This window comes from Antedon bifida, chromosome 5 (genome assembly GCF_963402885.1).
Source record: "Antedon bifida chromosome 5, ecAntBifi1.1, whole genome shotgun sequence".
Taxonomy (NCBI): Eukaryota; Metazoa; Echinodermata; class Crinoidea; order Comatulida; family Antedonidae; genus Antedon; species Antedon bifida.
This window is the reverse complement of record NC_136230.1, coordinates 4,104,344-4,118,269: the sequence shown is the minus strand read 5'-3', so window position 1 is coordinate 4,118,269 and position 13,926 is coordinate 4,104,344. Positions and strand designations below refer to the sequence as shown.

The window sequence follows — 13,926 nt, the reverse complement described above, 5'->3', positions numbered from 1 at the left end:
AGCAACAACTGTGTGCCCCAAAAGTCAGGTTCAGTTCATTGTAGACATACACATACTTCACCGAGAGTAGGTGCCTAGACTAATTTTATATTGACTGAAATTACAGAAATTATAGACGATGATTTTCTATACGCAACATACCAATAATGCTTGGTTCCCACCAGAGACGCAACACAAGGACGTAATGCAACGTAAGTGAGTTGGCCAATCACAATCGATGGATTATTCGAACTGTCGCTTGTCATTGGTCAACTCGCTTACGTTACATTTACGTCCTTGCGTTACGTCCTAGTGGGAACCAAGCTTAATTAATGATTAGGAAATCACGGCGGTGAGTAATATATTCTGAACTAAAATTGTAATCTGTCTTGGAAATAAACATATATACAATATATATATACAAATATTTATTTCACTTGAACAGAATGTTTGACCAAACATTAAAATACAAAGTATCGATCCAATATTTACAAACTCTATACAGGGTCTCAATTTGCTACAGTAACACAAATTTAAGAGACCGCCTTAAAAAGATAGACACGTCCAACAAAAAGTCGTCCTACTTTGCGCCCTATGTATATTATCATATACTAAACAATATTTAAAATACCAGCCAGTCAAAACGGAATAACTGTAGTATAATGCGACATTTTTTGTAAGCAAAAGTAGAAAAGATTGACGATTTCTTTCAAAAAAACTTAAACAAAAATACCCGGGCCTCTACTTCCTGGCGCTACATTCACAGCATACAGACCTTCCATGGTCTGAGACCCCATGTCACTTTTCTTTTAACCGCGCGCTGTAGGCCTACATAATTTTTAACTTTTATGTTTTATTTCATGCGCATCCAACAGCGAGTAACTCGTCAATTACAGGATGGATAAATAAACTATTTTATAATTTAACGTGCTTATAAACTAAGTCTCATTTGAGGCTTAGATGGAGTGGAGTTAAAAGAGTCGTGAGTTACAACCCTGGCACTAGGTCAGGAGTGAACCCCGGACCTTGGGATTGGAAAGCAAGCACGTTAACCACCAAGATACAGCTCCACTACTCGATGTATATGTGATGAATTAAAGTAAATAGATGCATCATCAGATAAATATTATAATGTGCCTTTATCGTATACTATACTGCCTGAGACCTTCTCGTGCGTCATCAGTATTAATATTTACAGAGCCAAGAAGCTCACATTGTCCACTGCTAGAAAGGTAATTATACGCAACGCATCCAATTGCGTCGGTACACGTTGAACCACACCGCACAAACCCGTTCGGTGGTGTAACACCAGTAATTGCAGTACCTACTTTGGGTACCATGACGCGTTCAAACGTAGAATGTGTTGATTCTAAGAAAAAGAAAATGGTTGAGAAAGGTTAACTTTCCAATTTAGGAAACTCTGAGTATTATTGAAAATCTGTAAACAAAATATTTATAATTTGTCTATCCTTGTTTCTCTTCTTTTTCTTGAGTAGTAAATGAATGTAAAATTAATAATTTAAGCGCTTAAATCTAAGCATGAAATACTTGGCAAACTGCAGCGATCAACAGAGGGCGCACTAATTAATATATCGGGCCATATTAAAGATACAGATAACTCGAGATTTTAATAAGCTTTTATGACGTAACAATAATCGATTTCTTCTAAAAAATCATTATCAATCAATTTATGACCTATTTGTACATAAGTATTTAGAAGAAAAGAGAAAAGTTCTGGACGATAACTTTAAATTAGAAAGCTTTAATCCTATACAAATAGACGAAACAAAAACAAACATACAAAACAAGTTATTAATTTGCTCACTAATTGAGTACAGTCTCTCTATTCAAGGGACATCCCTATTGCAGGCACACTTGGTTAGATCCCGAAGATGTCCCCTTAAAGATATATTGTCCCCTGAAAAAAAATTCTTAACATATTTTTGTTGAATATGCCATTTTAATGTCACATAATAGTTATCCACTTTGCCAAAAATGGGATCGAAAAAAAAACATTACAAAACAAGAAAAAACTGTAAATTAAAGCCAAAAATAGTCAAATTGGGTTGCCAGCCAATGGGGTTTAAGTTGAATTTAAGCATTTATTTTGTCATTCATAAGTGAAAACATTATTTTATTTTCGTTTTTTCTACAGAAGTGATTAACTTGATTAAAACTACAAAATAACTCATTCAAGGTCTGATTTAAGTAATCTTCATTTTTCATGTTTTTGGCGGACAATATACATCTTTAAGCGAGGTTCTATTGTAAATAGCGTTACCTTGTGATTCACAAACTACAATCCTTGTTTTTATACAAGATGAGTATGACAAAGTTATATGTCTTCCTCGTAACGACATATTAATACAATAATCGTTAAGTCTTGCACGACGGATACTGGACCTACTTCGCAAATCTATAAAAAGAAATTGTAAAAGGTATAGAATATCATGTGTAAATAATATTCCCTAAATTAAGGCAAGACAACCTAAACTAGGTCCACTAATATAGGTCTAGGACAAAGACGTTAGGCGCAACACAAGAGAATTGACCAATCACAAGCTTGTGTGTGATGATCCATCGTATCATGATTGGTTAATTTGCTTACGGTGCGCTTACGTTCTTGCAGGGTACACCTGTTTCATTTTTTTCAATAAGATTTTTACGGAAATCTTTACAATATTTAATTATTTTTTTGGTTTCTTATGTGGGTTTGTCCCACCACTTTTATTTAATCATCTTCTAAAATATTTAAATACATTGTACTTCCTAAATAAAATCAATAAATAGGCCTATAAGTAATATAGTATAGCGCCATACAATATTTTGTTGTTGTTTTGTTAAATCATTTCCATAACCGTTAACTAATATAATATTAAATTATTGTTATTGTTATTATATTCGGTGGCCGTATTCTCGCTTGATGAACAACATCGTAAAGTAGAACATTCCAAACCTTATATACACACTTTATACAATTTTAATATTATTATGTTTTTATATTAAAGATGTATTGTCCCCCTGAAAAATATTTTTTAAAAATTTTGTTGTTGAATATGCCATTTTAATGTCACATAATAGTTATTGACTTCAACGAAAAATTGGATCAAAAAAAAATTGATTTACCTGAAAAAACTGGAATTTAAAGCAAAAATGGTCAAATTGGCTGCCAGCCAATGGATTTTTGGTTGAATATAATCATTTATTATGTTATTTTATAAGTGAAAACAATATTTTTTCCGGTTTTTTTTTCTACGGAAGTGATTAACTTTATTAAAACTACAAAATAACCTATTCAAAGTCTGATTTAATTAATCTTCATTTTTCATGTTTTTGGGGGACAATACATCTTTAAGAAATTAGTTATAATTAATATAAAATAAGGACTTACCTTCCCAAGATATAGATCGTTCCACAGTTGTCCATACAAATTCAGAATATAAAGAGTGTAAAACATGGCCAATCCAAACCTTGTAAGAATTGTTACGATATCGACGGATACTCCTTGCAATGAAAATCGCTTCTTGTGGAGAGTCAATTCTGACCGTAACTAGACCTAACTCAGTACACCTTGTCTGTGCATCTTCGAATGTCATTTCGGATTCCAGAATCGAATACGTTTTCCCGTTCCACATTGTGTTCACGTGACGTTGTGCTGTGTGAGTAAAAGTATAAACAAACATAAGAACCAAAATGAGCTTTTTGGTACTTTGGCAATAAGTCTATAATATAAATTCAAAGACAAATTATCCATGGATTAGATACTAAGAATATTTGTTTTTAAAATCGTGTAGGCCTACTTACGTCCGTTACATGTTACGTCCAGGTTGACATTACAAGACTTTGCAGACCATATTCCCCGATTGGTATACTTTCCAATTGTAATCGAAGAACAGTTTCTATTCAGGTCTATATTTGGGTGACGATTATTGTCATTGGTAAAACCTGAACAATTAAATATATAGATAATTAATAAAATAAAATAAAAAGCAATAGTTGTCTTGTTTCTGCTAACTAATTATTAGGAACTGATTTTGTAGTGAAGCTGGTAGCTTGGTGGTTAACGTGCTTGCAGCGTCCAATCCCACGGTTCAGGGTCCAATCGTGACCTAGTGCCAGGGTTGTAACTCACGACTCTTTCAACTCCACTCCCTAAGCCTCAAATGAGACAGTTTATTTATAAGCACGATAAATTATAAAATAGTTTAGGCCTATCCATCCTGTAATTGGCGAGTTACTCACTGTTGGATTCGTATGAATTAAAAAAAAATGAATTACATATTATACACATTATTTATTATAAGGCTTTGCAGGTCAAACAGTTACTAGTTTCTACATGGCATATCCCTGTTTCACTGTTTTACATTGTAGGCTAAAAATACTTGCCATCATACGTCATTTCTTGCGTTGTACCATCAACATACCACTTAGAATCATCGTACGAATATCGGTAACTTAAAAAAAAACTGTCAAAAAACGCTAATTCTGGTTCAATGACACTCAAAATAAAATTGTTTTCTTCCACACTTTCTATTTCTAGTAAGGCAGAGTTTATTCTAGAGCAATCGTTTCTTTGAAATTCTTGGCGAAGTTTATGTTTAATAACTGCGTAACGTTTGTTGTTGAAATAATGCCATTCAAGACCCTTTTCGCATATATAGGGTCTTTTATGGGTACAGGTGGAAGTTTTCCAAGACCCATCTCTAAAATCAAGAGCAGAACACGGTTCATTTTCAGCAGAAAGTATCTGATCTGCTGAAAAATCTATAAATGAAAAAAAAAATCAATAAAAAAGGATTTATATAATCGTTTCATGTTAAGCTTGGTTGCCACTAGGACGAAACGTAATAGACGTAAGCGTAACGCAAGCTAGTTGACTAATGACAAGTGACAAGTGACAGTGCGAATAATCCATCGCTTTTAATTGGTCAAATTATTTGCGCATTGCACTTACGTTATTGCGTAGACTTGCCCTAAATCTGTAGTTCTTGTTGTTTTTGTGTTAGTCTACCAATCGGCGTTTCGATATTTGTCTGAAAACTGTGTTTTTGAGCTCAAGTATTATACGTATGAAACGCCATATATGCAAAATGTTTATCTTTTTTACTAATATAAATCTTTCTAGTATAATCTAGCGACAAATTGCATTACAGTGTTTTCTTGACAACATAACGTGTTTGAAACGGAGACTACTGTATAGTGTCAAGAGACAGTATACACTGTCCCATATATGATGACAATTGTCAGAATACTAGATACTACATGCTGTTGATTGTCGATAGATATGTACTAATAATGTACTAATAAGAATAAGTTCTTACTTAAATACTGTGATGTTTCCGATGAGTCAATCCATGCCCAAGAAACTGCACTTTTGGATTTTCTACGATACCCTATATAAGCAAGGTTGGTATTCGCAATATCTAAATTTCTATTCACCGATAATCCCGCTTCGATAATGTTCGCACTCTCTTCTTCATTCTGTATAACAGCTAGAGAAGCTCCAAACGAATAACATGCTTTTCTTGCACCTTCAAAGTTGTCATATTGTGGGGGGACTAGGTACATTTTCTCCCCAACTGGATACCAGTTCCATGGAGTAAAATAATCTGTTTAAGAAATTAATATTAGATTTTAATTAGTGAGTGGCCAAGCGGGTAAGACAGTGGAACCGTAATACCTTGCCATATTGACATCGGCAAGGGTTCGAGGCTCACTCGCTCCATGGTTCTGGTGGTAGAACAAGTCTTGTCGAATAAGGACTATAAACCGTAGCTTATGTGCACTTTAAAGAACCTAGTACATCTTTCGCGACGAGTGTACTAGTATACACACAGCCACTGTCACTCATCAAGAGGGCCCCTTGATTGTCATCATACGTTTGTTAGGGTCACCCTTTATAAATAAGGTGTAATTGAAAAAAATAATAATAAAAAAAAAAAGTTGGATTGAATTGAAATGAAACATAAACGTCCACACGTGTGAAATTGTATGTTCTGTTTTCACTTTCTACACACTCCATTCCTTCTGATGGTAGGCATACACACAATCAAACTGGGAAACTTTGATAACACAGAGCCAAGCAACGGTAAAAAGATCCTCCGATTCCCTAAAACAGAACATGGCAAATTGAGGACGATACAATTATAACCTTTTTAAACCACACTTAAGTGCATTTTTTGCGGATGGTTTAGGATGGTTGTAGTTAAAAATAATAAAAAATGGTATAAAATGTTATAATTACAATGAGAACATGCTTTGAAGTTTTAGTTTAAGTTTAGTTTAAGTTGTTTTAAAATTATGTATAAATATGTCGTAGGGCCCCTCGGAAGAGCAGTTTTTATTTTATTACTGAGAGGGCTACCCTACTGAAAGAAAACGAAAGAAATAAATAAATCCTGCCATTGTCATTTAAATACAGTGATACATAAATCATACCTGCTTCGCAAAAGTGCCAATAATTTTCCGAACAATTCCGTGCACTCCACAAGCCCGTGACTCCGTTAAATACGGCACAGTGTCCATTAGATAAGTTTGGTTCACCATCCTCCCAGTCTGTGATAGACATCATATTGGATATAGGAATAATTTGCCATTTACGACCTGTCTTTTTTGAAAGCCCTAATGACCTGTCTACGATTTCAGATTTGACCATTCTACTGCGTTTTATCATTTAACTAGGCCTACTAGATAAATCGTTTTCCGATCTTTTGATTGAGTACCGTGTGTAATTAGGCCTAACATGTAGTTTGATCATCTTATTTGATAACATATATTTTTGCCTTCCGTAATATTAACGCATAATGCCAGTTTAATTTGGCGAGAAAACTGTGTTTAATTAGACCATATGATTAGACCATGCCACGGTTCTCAAAAACGTCGTGCCACGCCGTAAGTAATTTTTTTCTGAAACTAAAGTAAACAATTTACTTTGTATCTATATCCAGGAATTGTGGAGCGCTAATATTATAGGACTATATAACATCTAATTTATTTTATCAAAATGGGGAGCGCCTGGTTGATATTAACGATAAAAAGGCTTACTTTGAAAAGTTAAGTTTGCAACTGGCCACTGCCATGTTTCCGTAGTTGCATTGTAGTGCAATCCAGTCCATATGTCACTATGATTCTCGTATTTCTTATGTACAGACCACTGTATAAATTTATTACTTTCGTCTTGATTGTCGATCACCACGAGATGTGATGTCCTCATATCGCAATCGTCCTTTGCCTTTTCCCATGTTATTCGTTTGTTTCTCGAAACATAATAACAGTGATCTCCAAAAAAAGAAGAAGTCTTCGGACTACATTTATCTACAAACAACAAAATGTAATGGCAGTTACATTTTATTTTATATAAAGTAATTAAAAAAATTATATAAATTAATATTTAAAACAAAAAAGAAACGTAACGCAACATAAGTAACGCATGAGAAGATAAGCAAACAAATATAACCATGAGACATAAAACTAGACACAAGAGTAAGAACAATTTTTTAAATAATTTTTGTTTTATTTAAAGCATTTAAAAATAATGTATATAGTCTGTATATAGGTAAAAAATGACATTAGTAATGTGTCTTCTTTTTGTTGTTGCTATTATTATTAATTGAAATTGTATAAGTATTTAAATTTGTATCCGTTTTTGTCGACAGGACCACAATGCAAAACAAGTGTATTTCTACTTGATTGTGTATAATCCTGTATAAATATGTTGTTAAATAACATAAATAAATAAAAAAAAATAAAAAAATCTTCTGCAGTAGGCCTACATTTATTAGTTAAGTGTTAAAATTTTAGATGTTAAGAATTATAGAACAAAAAATATTAGAAAATTATGAAAAAAGGTGGATATACAGAAAACAAATATTTATGTTCAGATTCTAAGAACAGCAACATTGATAAAATCACATAATAAAAACAAACAAAAGTGAGAATAATAAAGAAATAGTTATTATTATTATTATTATTATTATTGAAGTATTCAATAATTGTATTAATCTGTTGAAGATGAAATGAAGAAATAGTGGTTAACGCCACAAAAGAGAGAAAAAAAAACAACCAAATGTTTATTTTTTAAAACATTTCACATGATCATATACTTCATTTTCTTCTTTTGATATTGTTATGAATTTTGTGTGAAAAATAAAGAATACTCAATCAAAGGCAAAGAAAGGTTGAGTATGTGTTTATATGATAATGGTTATGTAATAAATAGAAACCGTGAAGTAACTTTTCACACACAAATAATGGTTCAAGATTCAAGACATTTTATTGGTCCACTTTAAAATGGAAATTTGTTTTGCTTGGCATAATTAAGACAATAAAACCACAAAAAGAAAAATACATAAAATTGCAAAAGGCAATGTTAAAATACTATTATATTTTATAATATGTTTAAATATATTTCGATTTTGAAGGCTAAATAAATAATGAATGAATGATGAATGAATACTATTAAAATGTTAAAATACTGTTTAAAAACTATTAAAAGCGCCATAGGCTTTGTAAAATACTGTTAAAACGATTCAAATTAAAAATAAAAAATTACAACAAATATGTTCGAAACGGTAACTTATCGTTCAAACTTAATTGCCACTAGGACGCAACGCACAGACGTAAGCTGCAGCGCAAGCGAAATGACCAATCAAAAGCGATTGATTATTCGACAGGCAACCAGTTGAGGTAAACAAAACTATCTACGAACCGATAAAAGTTAGGGAAAGCCTAGCCTACCATAATTTCTTAAAAAATTAAAATTATTTGCAAATAAATTTTAAGTACAGTACTTACTCGACCATGGAGCTCCGTTAATCGTATACATAAAACACAGGATTAGTACAAGAAATAAACATAAGTTAACCGATTTCTTGTGAATTCCCATTTCAAAACGACATGTATCAATGTTCCACTTTAGAGAATATCTTCCAAATTGTTAGAATAGTATAGAAAAGCGCTAACAACCTAGATAGTTCCACACTGCGCGTACTGGTGTACTGTACCTTCTTTGTAAGATTTTTAATTAAACTTTTTTTATGATAACTTAAAATAGACGTTTATTTAGATATACACACTCTTTTTATTATAGCATCACTTGATATGTAGTAGTTATAGACCTAACTATAGCTACCGTGACACATTACGATATCTTGTTGGTGAACCGTTGTAAATGTTATAAGTACAGTGATCGACTCGACTTCGTAATCGATTTTCCAGTACAACCAATATAATGGTATTTGTTAACAATGTCAAGTTTTATTTAAGTTCTCTTGTTAAATTATAAATATATCAATATTACTGTTACAGCTGATTTGAGCCAATATATGAGGGTTTTCAACCGAAATGTAATTACTATTATTTTTACACTTGATATCAATTAATCTATTAATGTTTGTTGAAATACTATACATGGGCGGTTGATTATATTTACGTCGCATAGCAATACGAAAACTACACTATTGCGACGACGTAAAACATAGGCAAGTAATTTGACCAATCACGACGCGTGGATCATCCGAACTATCGTTTGTGATTGGTCAATTCACTTGCGTTTCGCCAACGTTACACGAGCTTTAGATCCTATCAAAATATAGACCTAAAAAACTGCTGAAAATGCATGTATTCTTTTATATCTGAATAAAGGTATTATTTATTTTAGTAGGCCTCTCATTTTAGATTTTTTTTGTGTATTTTATTGCTCTCAAAATATACAATCTTATATGATTGTTTAAATAATAATGTTAACTTTTCTCACGTTTTCAGAAAATTCAGAAATAAATATTAATTTCATTGCATGCAAAACACAAATTCAGAACGTCGCCACGGCCATATAAAACATCAATACATTTTGTATAAGTTCACGAAGTTAAATTGTTCAACATTTACGGTAATAAATCAATTTTTGACAAACAGTTTCAAGGAGGAAATTATTATATTGTAATTGGAATCGATTATGTTATGAAGGTAATGAGTTACATCTTATATCGATTTGTGTTTGTTCTGTTATGGTGTTTCGACCGGTTTTTAATTGGGGTCTAGAGAATACATCGGTCGAATTTTATTGGTATTTCCAGTCATAACACGTGACCCTTTATACGTATATCTAAATTACAGATCTTTTGATGGAAAGTAACCTAATAATCAAACTATAAAGTTTCTACTACTTCTTCTTACGAAAGGGTTATGATTATTTAGTTTTAAACCTTATTCACTTATCATGACGTAGAGACTTATAAGAAAACAAGGCCACATACATGGCTGCAGTCGCGTGCTCAAATTTGAGTTAGTGTTTACCGACCAACCGACCAGCAGAGTCGCGTTTGCACGCGACTAAAAATTAAGTGAGATTGAATTCTAAAAATGATCGATTTGTAGTAGTAAGTTATAGATTACACCCGGTGTTTATTGAATGGTTTTGAAAATAGGTTACAGGTGAATAAAGGTGTCAACAATGTCGTCAAAAAGTTTACGGATTCAAATATTATACGTATGAAACGCCATATGTGCCAAAATAATATAGTTTTATCTTTTTACTAATAATATTTACCGTAAATCTTCCAATTGTTCTTTGATTGCTTTTTTTAGGGTGGGTTATTATTAGAAGGGGGGGGGGGGGCTTACTATTAGAGTAGTGGGTTACTATTACTAATCTTAAATTAGGCACTTGAAAATAGTAGCCCACCCCAACTATTCCGGTCAGCAAATCATAGCAAAATAATAAAACAGTACGAATAAACTTATAAAGTCAAAACACTCAATCCTCCCCATTCCCGAGATCAACATGCATTATCTCTTTATTTTCAAAATACGGCTGCATCATAAACGACCAGTCTTCATAATGCCATTTTGTCAATAGTTTGTGTGACTCTAATATTAACCCCATGGGTTACTATTAGAGTAGTGGGTTATTATTATAGGCCTAGATTGACTTATAAGGTGGGTTACTATTAGAAGGGGGTTACTATTAGAGTGTGGGTTACTATTAGAAGAGTTACGGTAGTTGAATCACAGTCTAGAACATATGCTAGGTATAAGCATAATGAGCTGAAAAACAAAATGGAAATTTATAACTAACAATAGTTAGTAAAGATGCACAAACACTTTCTAAATTCTACAGTAGCGCCATCTGCGTGAAATATAGCCTACCAGACCACAGAGGGCCCTGGACGTGGAAGAAAACGCGATGTTTTCTAAAATTTAATATTTAAGTGCGTCTTTTCTTTTATGGCGTAATTGTACATTAACTATAACAATGATAATAATACGATCTGAAAGTGTTATAAAATTACATTTAGTCCTAATACCGACTGATGTAAACAGTTAAATAAGTTATAATGCCATTTACTTAGAAAGGATTTTATAAAATACATTATTTCAAAATTCAAAATAATCTTGTTAGTGTTATTATTATTAGATAAGGTTAAAAGTTCAACAACAAGTATCTCTCAAGATGCATCTAGACTACGTTGGAATCATGTTAAAATTTACTCATAATTTAAAAAGCCGATTTTCCACTAGGCGATGAATTTGTTCGCGCGAATCGAAAGCGCATGCGTAGAGAGGGATTTGCAAGATGGAAACATGAATACGCATGCGTATAAGCTTTAGATCGCGTTTCAATCAATGTGTTTGTATCGATATGATTTGCACAGTATTAACCTGTGATGGAATTCGTGAATTAATATATGAAACAAAGGCAACGAATACCGTTAATAACCTGTCAACTGTAGTAATTGCGATTTTAACCTCATAATGTACAATGTTTACATTCTTCAGAGAGATGATTTCAGTAATGTTGGTCGACAAACAAATTAAAATCGATAAGTGGACAAGTGGATGATTTGTGGAATGCTATGTATTTGGCGACTAAATATTTACATAATTATTTGATTGACAAACTAATAAGACAAATCAATATCAGATAGGTTTGAGGAGTAAAATCTTTTAATTTCCTATTGAAATGATCAATTATATTGACTTTGATAAATTAATATTAGATAATGCATTCGTTTGTGTGCAAGACTGATGGAACGCCGTGCTGCTCATTATTTTTATGAATAGGTTAATTGATATCACATATAATTATTCACTTTGACTAGAAATTATTTTTTTTTTGTTTTTTCGTCAAAAGCAAATCAATTAATCAATCATCGAAATTTTTATTCCATAATGAATAAAAAATGTATTTACTTGAAAAATGTAATTTAAAGCAAAAATGGTCAAATTGGCTGCCAGCCAATAGATTTTTAGTTGAATTTAACCATTTATTTTGTCATTTTACAAGTGAAAACATTTTTTCCCCGTTTTTTTTCTATGGAAGTGATTAACTTTATTAAAACTACAAAATAACATATTCAAAGTCTGATTTAATTAATCTTCATTTTTCATGTTTTTGGGGGACAATACATCTTTAATGCTTTTTAATACTAAAAAAAATGGTATTGATTTTGGTATAGTCTCTAGACAGTATCGGACGAGTTTGGGGACAATATGCCTACATCTTCAACACATTCCTCCTCCCACCACTACATTGCTTTACCTATACAAGTCGCTAAACTATAAACCCAACATTTTTATCTAAATCTCGTCTATATAAACATTAAACAATTGTGTTAATATGTTAATTTTACTTTATTGTATCGTGCTTGAAATGAAATAAAGTAAATATCAACCAAAAGTATAAATGTATATATTTGGAGTAACTAAAAATAGACGTTAAAGAAAAAAAAACAATATTACATTATTTTTTGTTGTATTTTGTGTTAACGTGAATAATTTAATTGAGTCATTGTTTAAAACGATTTTGAATAATATGAGTCTTACTGACATCATCAAAGTGACACTTTTGAAGGATATAATTATCGCCATGATGTGCTTGTAACACCGCACGACTACATTAAAAACACTTCACCTGTTAAAATTGCCAATTCCTTGCACAAATTTGCTAAGAGCAAAAGGATTCATTAGTGAAAATGATGCAAACGAACAATCAATGTGCAACAATCACTCACGTGTCACGAGTTCTGATGTCACATGATACATGGCGCACTTCCGTTTTCGTAAAATCGCGCCAATACAAGCGCACTTAAGACGTCATTTAAGCATGCACTAAAGCCGAATTTACACTAGGCGAATTTGTTCACGCGAATCGACAGTGTCAGCTTATACGTATGCGTAGAGAGGGATTTGTGAGATGGAAACATGAATACGCATGCTTAAAAGCTGACGCTTTCTAAGCTGACGCTTTCGATTCGCGCGAGCCTATTCGCATAGTGGAAAATCGGCTTAAAATACCTTATGCTCCGCTTAACGTACGCTTAAATAATGGCTTATAATCAAGTGCGCAATAATCATATTAAAAACATAATATTTTGTGCCACTTCTAAAGCTCTTTCTACACAATCAAACTTTAAGTGACAAAAAAATGTGACCCATATATGGACATGATGAAGTCATATCACTACCTTATTTGGGAATATCACTACCATATTTGGGCAGATCACACCCTTTTTTTTTCAAACTAGTTTGATAGTGTAGACAGAGGTTAACGTAGTTTGAAACAACAAAAGAATTATTCTAAGTTATATCGACGCGGTCTCTTTGAGTGTGAGTACTTAATGACTGATGCACTTTTTAGCACATAAAATACGCAACACGACCATATTATTGCCTCTATTAAGTTAATTATAAAAATAAGTGGATAGATTGTTAGTATATTTTATTTCAATACGAAGCCATCGTTAAATTGCTAATACTGTACTGTGCAAGTATTTTTGACACAATTTCTAATATTAGTGTGGGATTAAATCCATATATTGTTTGAAGGTTTGCATGGCGAAATCAAATGTTGATATAATTTTGCGGTACATCACGTATATTAGTTCTGAAAAGAAGTTTCTCTAATTAAATCCAGGAATTTATTTCACGAAACCACAAATAGCTACATTT

At 32.3% G+C, this 13,926-nt stretch overlaps 2 protein-coding genes across 3 annotated transcripts in view; one reads left to right on the top strand and one right to left on the bottom strand.

Moving 5' to 3' along the window:
• The window catches only part of LOC144843180 (uncharacterized), a 79,033-nt gene that overhangs the window by 21,423 nt on the left and 43,684 nt on the right, over window positions 1-13,926 (top strand). The gene's annotated exons all lie outside the window — the stretch shown is intronic.
• On the bottom strand, window positions 1,119-6,634 carry LOC144843249 (secretory phospholipase A2 receptor-like). Its single transcript, XM_078700043.1, has 7 exons — window positions 6,418-6,634; window positions 5,301-5,588; window positions 4,366-4,743; window positions 3,784-3,924; window positions 3,371-3,634; window positions 2,261-2,395; window positions 1,119-1,348 (listed from the first exon to the last, which is right to left on the bottom strand). The coding sequence occupies exons 1-7, from the start codon at window positions 6,632-6,634 to the stop codon at window positions 1,119-1,121; spliced, it is 1,653 nt and encodes a 550-aa protein (XP_078556169.1).